The sequence below is a fragment of the Mesitornis unicolor genome, unplaced genomic scaffold (assembly GCF_000695765.1).
Source record: "Mesitornis unicolor isolate BGI_N332 unplaced genomic scaffold, ASM69576v1 scaffold7713, whole genome shotgun sequence".
Classification (NCBI taxonomy): Eukaryota; Metazoa; Chordata; class Aves; order Mesitornithiformes; family Mesitornithidae; genus Mesitornis; species Mesitornis unicolor.
Window position 1 is genome coordinate 414 of NW_010172510.1, and position 13,801 is coordinate 14,214.

General features: G+C 38.5%; 1 protein-coding gene across 1 annotated transcript; it reads right to left on the minus strand.

Annotated features, from left to right (window-relative positions):
- Positions 1-3,902: 3,902 nt before the first annotated feature.
- FAM73A (family with sequence similarity 73, member A) lies at positions 3,903-10,987 on the minus strand. Its single transcript, XM_010180404.1, has 9 exons — positions 10,853-10,987; positions 8,485-8,603; positions 8,240-8,312; positions 7,825-7,911; positions 7,603-7,701; positions 7,145-7,279; positions 6,318-6,371; positions 4,441-4,557; positions 3,903-4,121 (listed from the first exon to the last, which is right to left on the minus strand). The coding sequence occupies exons 1-9, from the start codon at positions 10,985-10,987 to the stop codon at positions 3,903-3,905; spliced, it is 1,038 nt and encodes a 345-aa protein (XP_010178706.1).
- Positions 10,988-13,801: the final 2,814 nt, after the last annotated feature.

Sequence of the window (13,801 nt, forward strand, 5' to 3'; positions counted from 1 at the left end):
GCTGAAAGATGACTGGTTTCCTACACATTCAATTGCGAGGTCTCCAGTGCAGAACTTGCTTCTTTCAGTCTCACTTTTACGGTGTCTGCCACACCGCAGCCTAACTTTCAGCTGGATTTAGAAATATTAGGGTGATAACCCTTAGGCTTTGAAAGGTGAACAATGGGGCCATGGAAGTTCAAACACAAAATGTGTTGGTTTTTTGAAGGACAGCACAGGAACTTTCCCCCAGTGCCATCCTGAAAATAGCTGCACTCCTGTTTCTGAAGCAAAGGCACGAGATTTCAGTTAGGGAGGGCTTTCGACTCTCAGTAAAATAACAGTTTTCAACAGATTAATGCATATAACACAACAAATCTGGGCAAGTCAAAGCCCTTCATTGCGCTTCGACAGCAGTAAGGGTTAAACACTTTATGGTCTCCATGCCATCATTTACATTACCCCACAGAGGAAGTCTTAATCCACGACTGGCGCTCACTGTAACAGTTTGATTTGGAAATAATCCTGAAAAATCCCATCTCCTAGAACCAGTAAAAGAGACAAGAGCTTGGCATGGAGAGGTGAATGCAGTGAAGGCTTCCGGGTCAGTGCGACAGCCACAGCAGCCATCCTTAGGTTGGGGGTGTCTTCATTTCTTAAGGTGTCTGTCTGAATCACTTTCTGACTTCCAAGACCAATATTGGGCTTTTTGGTGGATCACTGGCCCATGTGTTGAAAATTTATCAATGCTGAACAAATTAAACACGTTGACAAAATCAGTTTAAACTGGACAGCTGGAAAGGTGTCCGCTTCTTTTTCATGTCTATAACGAATTTTGTAATAGTTCATTTTTAGTGGATTTCAGGGAGCAAATTCACGTTTTAGATACAGTTACATGAGCAACAGTTGTTTAATGGAATTATTTTATTTCATATACACAACTGCAGTTCATTTGGGCAATAGAAAGTTCACAAATACACTGACTCTGACACTCAATTTGACATGTTTAGTTTTATAGAAACCAAAGGCTACAAAAGTGAAGTTTAATGATCATTAAGAACACATTAAAATGAGATTACTATTACAACTAAATTAAAAATGATATAAATATTTGCTTCCTGTATAATCCCTACACATTCAACATTCCTGATCTTAGGAGCAGAGTTATGGCAGAAGAGGATGGCTTTTAATGCAGCTTGCTCTTATTAGCATGGAAAGAACTATTTAAAAATGTAGACATTAAATTCTGATTTTTGCTCTCCATTCACTACAGCAGAATTGCATCAGGCTGTCGTGGCTTTGGTGCAGCTCTGGCACTTGTGTTTTCAGGGCTGGGGAACTGCTGCCACTCCTGATCCTATGGCTGGGTACCAGCAGAGTGTCCGTGCACCTCTGAGCCAAGGTGTGCAAACCTGGGTTCTAACAGAGCTGACTCCAGCCCAGCTCTCGCCCATTTAACGCACAGCTCCGTCTCTGGAGCTGGGAAGGACAGTTCACGTGGATGCTTTTTGGGAAAAGGTCCAAAGAGACCCAGAGATCAAAAGCCTCCCCCTTTCCCTCTTTCTTTTTCTCCCTTCCCCTTTCTCTCTCTTTCTTTCTTCCTTTCCTGTTTCTGGATCAAATACTTGGTGGTGGTACCTTACAGCAACCAGATAGTGTAGTTCTTACTTCGGATTTAAAATGCATCCATCCAGTTTCCAACCCAAGTCTGGACTTTTAAGAGCTGTACGAGTGCATGGAAGTGCTCCTGATTTAAAGAGATATATTTGTTTAAGCCACATCTTACCAGGTTCTTACCCATCTTCTAAATATTTTAGTGCTTCTTTAGACCTTTTTCATTCTTCTGTTTAAAAAAAATCCTTTAGAAGTCGATCTTCTGTCAAAACATAAATTATCTGAAAGCATTTATAATTGCATGTGCGGCACTGTTACACTTTCTTCAAGAGCTTTTATAAATAATATGACACTCACTCACTTCAATACACATTTACTTCTCTTAAAAAGTGTGTTTCTGGTTTTCTGTGATGAACGTTAAGGTGTCGTTTTCTTCCTATAACTTTATTAGACCAGAGAAGCCACAGCAGTCAGTGTGCAACCTCCAGGTTGTACACTTGCTGTGGAACAAGCCCTTTACTCCGTTACTTCTATTTCCAGCTATTCCTATTGATTCTGAACCCAAAAAGACACCTTAATAGTCCATGTAACTTCATTCACAGACTTGCAAAAAGCTTCCAAAGTACAGATACTCGTGAGCAGCATGATGGGGAGAGAGAAGTATCTTTAAGCTAAGTGAGATGGGTGAAAAAAAGCTTCACATTCTGGTACTGAGACGTACTTTGCATAGAAAAAATAATGGCATGGAGCATGGTGCCCAGTTCAGCAACTTGACTGGTGGAAATAGGCCAACAGCAGCATTTGGAATTTGTTTTATTACACACAGAAGTATACCTTTTGTAATATAAACTATAATCAGTTGGCATTTCATACAAGCCATACGACACATTGTCATCATTTTTATACGTATCAAATGAGTACAACAAAGGAGCACAACGTCGGCTTCAGTAAAATCTAAGGAATTGCACAGGCCCCCTTTTCAAACGTCGTCGTCCTGCGTTGTGTTTGCAGCAAAAGCTGAAATGTTTCTAACCGAGGTTTGTTTCAATACGGTGGATTTTAACAACATGCTTCTTGGGTAGCCCAATATTCAGAGTTACTCTGCAATGACTTATTCCGTATTACTTGACACAGGATGGATTCTGGGCTGGCTCTGTGTGGCAAAGCACGTGTTAGTGTAGCTCAAGGGCCTAAGCTAACTATGAAACTTTGTTTCGGTTTACAGGAGTCCAAAGATTACAGATCACCGTTATTTATTACCTTCAGCACAGGAAAAAGCCTTACTGCAAGTTCCCTCCTGCCTCCTTACTGTGCTGTGCTCCTACCTAAAGGTCAGGGCTCCACGTCTGAGCCCCAGTTTTGCGTTTGCATTGCACTGGGATGGCCAAGGCTGCTTACATTTCCTCTCAAATAGACACCTGACTTCCTACAAGGAAGGGAAGAAGACAAAAATGCTTTTAATTATAAAACACATTGCCTTTGATTCTGTCTCATGACTGACAAATCTCATCACACATCCATATTTAAAAATATACTTTGAGATGCTACATATGAACTGAGAATGGGATTGCTTTATAAGGTAGTAACGGTTTTATAGAAAAAGGAAAAGTTTAAAATGAGTTGGTGAAGCTAGCATAGCTTTTTGAATATAAATAAGTGCTCTCACACACCTCCATGACGTCTAGATATTTTAAACCAAAATAAAGTAAAAAATGCATACTGGAAGTCATTCCTGCCCAACCGTGCCTGCGTTTCCCGCATCGCCCTCGTACACTGTAGTACAAAACGACTGCTCACACCCCCACAGATGTAACTTCAGGGCAGCGGCAACATGTTAAATTTTGTGAGTCGGATTATTGCACGTGTCATACGGATCAGAGACTGCGAATACCCCGGTCAAAACACCTTCTAGGCCTAGACACACACTGATCTGGGAACTCTGTGATGGACGTTTTGTACTAGAAGCCTTTAAAGGAAACAACTCCATCAGCTTCACTTACAAATCATCTGTGCAAAAGTACAGTATTTCATAAATAAACTTTACCCAAATATTACAGAAAAAAGCTTTAGGTTACATTAAGTATAAATAATACAGTGACAGCCGAGCTGCACATTTAATGTAGGTATAGACACGAATATGCTCACCAGTTCTTTTCGCAGACGTACATTTAACCTCCCTGAGTCCTTTCCCATACTTAGCGACATGATACATTTTCACATGCTTGCTCAGTAACAGCAACAACAGCTTCGGGGTTAGAGAGAGAGGTGGGAAATGCCAAAACGCCCTCCGTGTGTCAGGGCTTTTCAGCTCACTGCACTTTGGCTTCCAAGAGCCCGGTGGTCAGGACGTGGCCGTGGCCGCTCACGCAGGCCCCGACGTGTCGCAGTGAATCTGCCCCGAGATAGGCCATCAAGAGTTCAGTGTGGCGGATCAGTAACTGCATAAGATCTTCGGCCAAGCTCTCCATCGTCGAGTATCTCACCTTTTCAAAATCAAAAATGTCTTTGAGGAAGAAAAGCACCTGGTCCTAAAGGGGAAAAAGAAGAGGAAAAACTTGTGTTCGCTTACAAGAAGAAAATAAAGTGTGCAATGCTATTTCTTTGACTCATTTCCTAAACATTTCTGTATTCTTTTGGTGCTAAGATAGAAGTGCACTAAAACAGACTGCAAAACAGTTCTAGGCTTAAAACAATTAATAAGAAAATACTTATTTTAATGGTTTCTTACTGCTAGTCTTAATCCTTAATCCCAAATATATGCCTATAAATAAGACCCTCAATTCTTTTAATCTGGAAGATTTTTGTATTAAATTAAGATAAGTGGGAATAATAAAACAAATTGCAAACCTTGAAGAAGCAGCATAGGTCATAAAGGGAATTTCTAGGGCCCAAAAAGCCCCACGCCAAAACAGGGCTGATATGTTCACATATAGCGTAGAAATGTGCAAAAAATCCATCAGGCACCTGGTGATGTAAAAATTGGAGAAAAAAGTTACACAGTCAATTTAGTATAAAGCTCTGTTCTAGAAAATTAAGTCTTCAGAGAAGCCTAAGACACCTTCTGCTTCAGGGCTGTCGTAACGTGAACTCCTTCAAGTCACAGGGTGACTGCGCCAAACAAGTGCCACGACTGTGCTAGAAAATATTTCTACTTCAGTGGTACACTGGATTTTAAATATTTCAAGATGAACAGGCAGAAGCCCAAAATGATTGTGAATAACCTACTCTGACTCCCATATGACAGATCAGATAATTTTACTCTGTAATTCCTGTCTGAGCCCCTAAAGCAAGCAACTTGCATAATTTTGTTTGGAAAATAATTACACCTTACAAGGATCCACCTTTAAACCTAAAGAAAAACATAAAATATCTGTGAATGCCCATCTTGTTGTTACTTTTACAACCTTCATGGACTCATAAAATAGAATACAGTATGAATTTATGTATCCTACATAATACAGTTTATTTTGTACACTCATATATTTATAATTTTACAACTGCAGTTAATTTATAAAAGAATCAAAATAGAAATTAATCATAAATTAAAACCTAAAACACTACATAGAGAACTGTCTGTAAGTAAATTTAAGTTCCTCAAACTCCTTCTGGTACAATTGGTCTCCTTGGCACAAAGACGTCCCTGGTGCTCAACCACCTGCACTTTTGAATGACTCCAGCAGTGCTGATGAAACCGGTCCCAAGGAGTAAAGTTACTCACACATTTACAAACTTGCAAACACTGAGACTTCAGTATACAAAGGAACTACAGAGAAAGGTAGTTGTTCATTGAAACAGAGATGAAAATAACGGTTACTATAACATCTATTTTGGAGATATATCAAACTACTGTAGAAAAAAATCTGTTTCTATAAATTTCCCAACCGTATTGACACAGGGATGGCAAGATCTCAAATCTTAGGACACAGTGGTAGCTGAAGACCTTTTACAAAATACCAACTGCCACTGGAAGAAAGTTTTTTTTTATGATGAAAGATGTCTTTAGGGGTTACGAGTCATGTAAATGGCTTTTCTGAGAATCAGGGAAAGGTGTCAGTGCCAATAACTTGAGCAGAGATCCCTCACCTGCGGTATGCAAAACCACTTCTGATGGCTATGGACGTCCTGCAGCCAGCCACAGCTCTGCGTTTGGGCTGGCCATTGCACAGCGGGGGCGTTTGCCTCCCAGGTCTAATAAAAGCCTCCAAAGGTGGAAGTAAGGAGCTGCTGGCGCAGAGGAATTCTGCCTTGAAATCTGCAGAGCTCCTTCCCTGAGAGCTCAGGATGCAGAGGGGGCTGAAGGAGGCTGCAAGAGAGTTCCTGCCAGTACTTCAGGCAGGTCAGGGGACAGGACTGCATTGTATTTAGCTGTGGAGATGACGCAGGGAGATGGCGTTGAGAATCCTAGCGTACACAGGCGAGATACGGAATTAATGACCTTGGCCTGCAATGAGGTACACGTTGTGGGGCCATAAGTCAGAGAAATTACCATCGCCACTGCTGGCTGGACTTAAACTGGGTTGAAAACTTTCAGTTAAGATTTTTGCTAAAAAACTGGTATCAGAGCCCCATGAGCTAACCTTATACAACTGGCAGCCTCTTAACTAACATGTCAACAGGATTAAGGGTTGATCTGTAATTTATTTTGCCAAAGCTACAGGACAGAACTTGAAATTCTTAGGAGTCAGTCAGTAACTTTGGTCCACATAATGCGCAAGGCAACTTACCTTCATTTGCTGTCTTTTCTGCTTCAGTACTGACCAACAGCTTGAAGCCACAGCCTAAATGTAAAACGTTACTTTAAAATCTTACATTGCAACAATTTCTTTAGTTTAATTCAAGTATAATTTGGCATCCTTGACTGATTTTAAAGTTGCAACCATTAGCAACATTTACTGGGGTTAACTGAGGACCAGTCTCTTATATACCAAAGTATGCGCTCAGACATAAGGGACTATTTTAGATGTTAAGTAGCATGTGAACACATTGAAATGTCCTTTTTCATTTTAGCAAAAACATTCTTGCAATAGCTTCAGATTCAGCTAAGGAGTTTTGTCCAAATATGGACCTGTGAAGTACAATATACTGCTGTCAGTACCAGGCTTTTTTCCCCTTCCAGCTTGTAACTATCCTCATCCGATTCTCCTTCAGTACTGCAAGATAACGAACTCATTAACTTATTATTAACAAAACACTATGTTATCACATAACTACAAAATAAATATATGCATGTTACCTTTTTTTATTCCTCTAGAGGGAATATATTAATTGAAAGACAAAATTAAAAGGAAAACTAGCAGTTTCTAGATAGAAATGGATGAGATGACAGTAATACCTCTACCAGCTGACCATGGCAGTAGCCTGCACATCTGTACCACAGGGATGAGATCTATTTGACAAATAAACTGAAAAGTGTGAAAAGTTATCAACATCTGAATGCCTATACTGTGTTCAGTTACTTTTGTTTGCTTGCTTGCTTTGCAGCATTGATGATATGAGCTACTTAATCTAACGTACAATAGAATGATGATGAAGATGACACATAAATACTTACTGTTTCTTTAAAAGAAGAATTCAGCCAGCGGTTATTTACTACATTCTGTATAGATATTGGTGGATTTTCTAAATCTTCAAATGAATCCATTAAAATGAAGTCCAGAACAACATCATAAAAATTCAGGTTTTTCACCTGTATTAAATGAGAACATGACCTAAGTAACCTAATTTCTCTTTCAGCAGTGGAATTCGGCATGCACCGTATTCTAACTCTGTATTAACAGGCAGATTTATAATGTTTTAAAATGAATATTAACGATACTTTGTCAGTAAAGGAGAAGTTAAAAAAATAATGTGCTGATACTAAACGGCAGTGATGGATCCCAGTCTTCTAAGTCAGCAATATAAATAAAAAAAGAGTTGCCTGTCCCACAGTTCTGGACTGCAAAAACTTATTTTGTCTGCTTTTGTTTGCATAATCAAGGGTAAAAGCACATTCCAGAAATTCAGACTTACTCCTCTAGCAGCAAGTTCCATTTCAGTATTGTCCCAATGATCTGTTTGTTCCAAAAAATGTATCATTTCATCGAAGACATCTTCAAATTTCTTTGGATTCTATAATATAAAAGCAGTAAGTATCAAGCAAACTTGCCAAGAGAGATGGTTTATTTACACCGGACAGTGAATTCTGGTAGAAGTTACGTTAACAATAAAACATTAGTTAAAAAAGGCTTTTACCTTTCGTGCTCTCACAATTAAAGCAGACAAAATTTTTCTTCCACTTTCGGCAAGAAATATTCTGTTTGCTGTTTCCGAAAGAATTACCTGGAAAAAGTTTCATAAAATACAGACACATTCATTCACAGGTTACACGAAGTGACCTTGAACACTTCAATTACGTTTCATATAATTACAACCAAGCATAGTAGGCAAGTTCCTAATAAGCCTTTGGTGCAAAGCTAACCACAAAACTGGGACTCCCCTGCAAACACATCCCGGTTTAGAAACACAGAAATGTAAAAGCAACAAGAAAATCTTTAATTACAGAATATGTTGTCAAAATGCTTGCACAGGTAGTGCATTGATAGTTTCAATGCCATGAACTTTAGGCTTAACAAGACAAGACAGACAAACTGTTCTCTTTACTATTTACCTGAAAAGCTTGTCGAATACAATGAAGCTTAGCAAGGAAGTCACTGTCTCCTAGACATTCAAACATTTCAGTCCTATATAAAATAGAAAAGATTTCAAAACCATTAAAAAAAGAAGCACAAGAAAATTCAACTAAGTCTAAAAACTACTTAGTGCAAGTAACTTCTAACAAATGAGTTCCATATAGAATATTTAACTTTAATTCTTGCTTTTCTTGGAAACAGTTAAACAGACATAAATCAATACCTTAACACTCGTGAGTAAATTTTGCCTTCCTCTGCTAAGTGCATGGCTTCTTCGTACAAAGGGCAATGGCAAAGGGAATCCAGACCATACGTATTACGAATCTCTCTGTGCTCTGTAAGCTGACAAAAATATTTTTAAAGTTCATTAAGGAGCTTGCAAACAAAATTTCTGTAAAGATAAAACAAAGTAAAGACGTTTTCCTGGTATCCCACTGAAAGATGTACCCTGTTCTGCATCTGCTTAAAACAAAGGGGCAACACTCAACCAGTAAACAGAGGAGAAACACCACACTATTAACTGGACTTACTTCATAACTTTTAAAATCTGAACACTACAGCTTCAGCTTTCAAGTTTCAAAAGTTTAATTCATAAAATGGAGGCAGTTTAGTTTTGCTTTTAATTTGCCTAGTTCAATCTAATGGGTCTCAAAGCCGTTAAAAAATATTGTCAGGACACAAAGTACAGAATGATTGCGACGTGCAAATCTCGAGGAAGCTGGAAATAGCAACATCCTCCCACCCCTGTTTTTGTTTCACTGGTAAATACGTCTGCCAGTTACCAAAGAATATTGTATGGAGCATGAGCATCCAGTGTTTTACTGCAGGCTCCCAAGAAGGTTTTCATTATCGGCAGTTTTAATTCTGTGGTCATCATATAAATTAACATGAACTCAGAGACATTTTTAGAGCAAGAAAAACCAAAAAGAGACTCAGAAATCAAAGCACATAAATAATACTGAGAACTCCTGTTTACGGGATATCGTATTTAATCCACAAAACAATGGCTAGCTACAATTTCCACTACAAACATTACATCATATTATTAATGATCCAAAAAAGAGCAGAGGCTTACACATCCTTCAGTGTAGTTAATGACCTGAAAATTAATTCTAACTTTGTTGTTTGGTTGTTTTTTTAATATCCTGTGTGGGGGAAACAAGCCCGTGCTTCTAGGCTATAAAATCAGAGCCTATAAACATCTTTATAAATAATTCTCACAGTAATTGAGCTATATAAAATCAGTTACCTCACATCTTAGAAAGATTAAAATAGAACTTGATGTTAAATTACCATTGAAATTTTCAAATAAATATATGCTGAGACATGTACTGATATATATGAGACACCATGAAGACATTAGGAAGTGCTTCCCATGTGTCTTCTCCACAGCCTGCAGTTGAACCAATTACAGCAACACCACTTTAGCCAGGGAGGTTTGCTTGCTAAAGAGAAGAACATAAGCAAGTGCCAATACCTATTTTTGTGCATGTAAACATGTAAGCACATGAATAAGTTGCAGAGGTTTCAGTGCAGAGCTGGTGACAGGCGTCACACGTTGTTAGAGGGTTTATATTTGCTGGAACTTACACGAATGTTTTGAATCACTTACACCAGTATCCTTTTACTGTAAGCGAATACATACAATTCTTGTCATAAAATTGTTGGGTTCCATTTTAAATTGATTTGTTTGGGTTAAAAAAAACATAAATCTGTATTCCTATACAGATTTTTATAGCGTTCTTGAATTGATAGTCAAGCGACAAGACGACAGCTAGGGAATAAGTGAGGGAATAAAAGTTCTAAGGTCAACAAAATGTTACACATATGTAAGTAAAGTGCACTTTCAGAGTTCACCTAACTTGAAAGTATTTCCATTTGAAAAGTACATATTTGTTTAGCGGTTGTTTTGCTTGGAAGAATAAAGTAGAGTAAGCTGGCATCCTCAAATAGGTTTGCAGCTACTACGAGCAAAGATTTTTTCCAATTTAACAATATTAATCATAGCACCACATTATGTTTTGGATTCACTAATTCAAAAAGTCCACCTGAAAATTTATGTTCTTATTAAACAAAGGAGGCCACACAGCTTTTAATTTAACATACATGTGAAAATATATAGGGAGGAATTATTTGACCAACTGGAAGAAACAGGGATATACTGATTTCTTTCAAATACAAGAAATCAGTACAGATGTAGACACACCCATACATACATATATACAGACATACACATATATAGTGAAAAACCTTAAGTTTAGAATTTGTTTTCCTACATTATGGTTAGGAAAGTAATAACTGCAGAACAATACATACATATTTCCTAAACTAATGACCAAACCAGAACACAAATAAATACACTAATTTATTTCTTACCTGATCCAGCTACTACTGAAGCCATAAAACATTCGATTTACTTTATTTCATTTGCAAAACATGAGAAGAAATAGGTTGTGAACACATATGTACATTGTAAACAGCTGCCCCTCTCTTGGAGGTTTTAATTTCTGTGGTAAAATGAATTATATTACTTTTCTTGAGTGAACTTCAGGCAAACCACCTCCTTCAGATACGTAGGCAAATTGACTGACCGTGACCGAATTAGGACTCGTGATTTCTACACTCAGATGCAGGTCATCTCCATCTGCTGCCAGCAGGCCTAAACCAATGACATCTTCAGCACATGAAGACGCCTGGTCATAGCCTTTGTGGTTACAGATTAGCATCGAATCTGATACCTGGGAGTTGAGTGAGGCCCTTGATTATATTTAGCCTTTATATTTGTTTGTTTTACACTTCCTCTCATGCTAGTAGATGAAACACAGTAGCTGTGTTACTGCTGGAATGTATTATTGAGCTCAAACGAAGAAAGCAGTTAAATCAACCAGCTACTAAGCAGAAGGGTATAAATACTCCTCTGCTGAGAAGATAGTTTTGATTATAGAGTGGAGTTAGTCCCAGCCGATAACATTAGGAAAGGGCGTGCAAATTCCTCTGTCACTGACTTCTTTTAGCATGCAAGGAGAGGAGAGCAGAAAAAAACAAACAAACTGAAAACAAGAAACTGAAATGGCCTCTAAGTTTAGCTGGAAAAGGTGATTTCCAGACAAGCTCTGAAGCTGCACTGTAGTGCTCCTGAAGTCACCACAGACATGTCCTGCAGTCAAAGAAGAAATGAAAAGATGAATTATCCTACAGCAGCAATCTAATCTTGTAATGCTTTACTTCCATCCACCCAAGGCTCAAGAAAGAGACAGCGGTTGTTGGTGAGCACTGCACAGGACACGCATGACAACCTGCAGAGGGTACCTAACTTCATTACGTTGGAATAATACGCACATCTTCAAAACTCCAAAGCCTGTAGTGGAAACTTGTGTCTCCGCGCACAGTGCTGCAAAGTAGCCTCTGAAGATGACAACACGGATCGTTTCTGTTCAGATGCTGATCAGTTTTCCCTGGACAGTTCAGCTTTGAGGCTGCATCTGCTAGTAAAGAGATGCTGAAACCATTGTGGCAAAGCATCAAACCTCTGCTACTTGCAGTAGTTTTTAAGCCTGGGATTCCCTGACGGCTCTGGTCTAATGAACTCAGTGCTCTTATTTGCCACCCACAAGTAGCTTCTTAATAAACAGAAAAAATTCTCAGTTGTGCATCCAGACCTTGTTGACTACCAAAATCACCACCTACATGAATGTAACAAAATAAACAATGCCAGACCTTCTAGGGATTCTTGCCTGCTCCCTCAAATAAAAAGTTCAATTTACTGGCACAGTCAGCACTCCTTACATTCTGAGAAACTACACTTATCCTTTATTAGAAAGGCTGGTGAAGACCTCTTTCTCTTGCTATCTTTATTTCTTTGTAAAGATTTCTCTTTTTTTTAAATAAGTAGCTGCAGGGTGAGTGTGAATCATGCTTTGGGAGTTGGAAGATGTAATAGTGATTACTAATGAAAACATTTGAGATGTTACTTTATTAAATGGAAATGATGAAGCGGTGCATTCTTCCCAATATCTAGAATAAAACAGGAAGGAAGTTCATGTATTTTCAGGAACTCTTTCTATACTTTTATATATTAAAAGACACCTGATACACTTTATTTGAGGAAAACACACACTCAGAAGATTATTTTATCAGAATTATTGCTGCAACTTTATTAAATTTAAACATAATGAAGAATGTGAATTCACTATGTTGTGTGCACCAGCAGTAGTACCAGCAACTGTCTGTCTAAATCATTTTTATAAGGATTTGTGCACCTGTTTGTACATGTACATTGTACATGTCCAGACCTGCACAGTTCTGTGTGAGAAGTATCAAGTGCATGATCCTCAGCATCCTCTTGATTATCAGCCATAGCCCAGCTGAAGTTCTGGCAGACCCTGCTGCTGTGCTTTAGACCTCATCAAAAGGGCATGTGATTTAAACCCTGCCAACTGTCCCAGATTTGCACAGTTCTGTTCTTGAAAGCCATCTTCCTAGGTTCTGTCCTAATATAACACAGCACAGCATTCTTCTTGCCTCCTAAGCAGTATCCTTTTCAATTTCCATCAAAACATCTATGTGTTTGGATCTTTGCTGTTATCTCTCCTGAGGGCAGTGAACTAGATTTGACTTGACTCTGTGTGAGCACTGCAACATGGAAATAGTTTCCAGTCTCCAAAACTGGAGTCACACAAAATACTTAGTCCTGTTCCTTGGGCAGGATGCAATGTAGAAGGAAGATGAGTAAGTGTCAGCATACAGCTTGTAGCATGGTGACCACAAAAAATGCTGCTACTTTGTAACTTCCTGGAAGGTGAAATTACTAATAAATCCAGTAGGGCAAAATCACACAGAAATATGCATATTTATATGAATTTCAGATTTTAAAACTTTGCTAAACATTTCTATCAGCACACAGAATCTTGTAACTGCAACAGGACAAAAGAAAAAGGGCCTGTTAGCCCATTAGCCGAGACAAATCCAAAGCTGGAAAAGCATCAAACCTCTCAGCCTGAAACATTCCACCTTTTTTGCAAGAGCAAGAATAACAAAATGAAAGAAGTAGATAAGCAAGAAGAAGCCACCTGACATCATCGTGCCTAGAATAAAAAATAATAATCTGTTATGTCAATTCTAATCCAGTCACAAAGTGATCACTGTTCTCTACTAATAGCTGAAATACACTGAGAAGTAGTTATTGCTCCTCTTCATTGCCGCAGTTATATGCAGTACTAATTTAATGCATTTTTTCCTGCCAGAGGATGGACAAAACTTTACAATGGGGTAACACTACATTCATAAGAAAAGATGAATTCACAGCTTTATTTTACCTGCACCACACCATGAAGCATCAGTAGCTACTACTACAGAGCTAACTGGCCCTGCAGTTTAAGCCTAGTGGCTCATATTTAATCCAGAATTGTGATGGTGCTCTGGTTTAAACACCGAACTTCAAGTTTTTTATGGCTTTGCTAATCTTCCAGACTCCTCCTCTCAGCTGAGAATTTTAATAGATTCTTCAAAAAAATCTGCGAATGGAGATCACAGAATCCCAG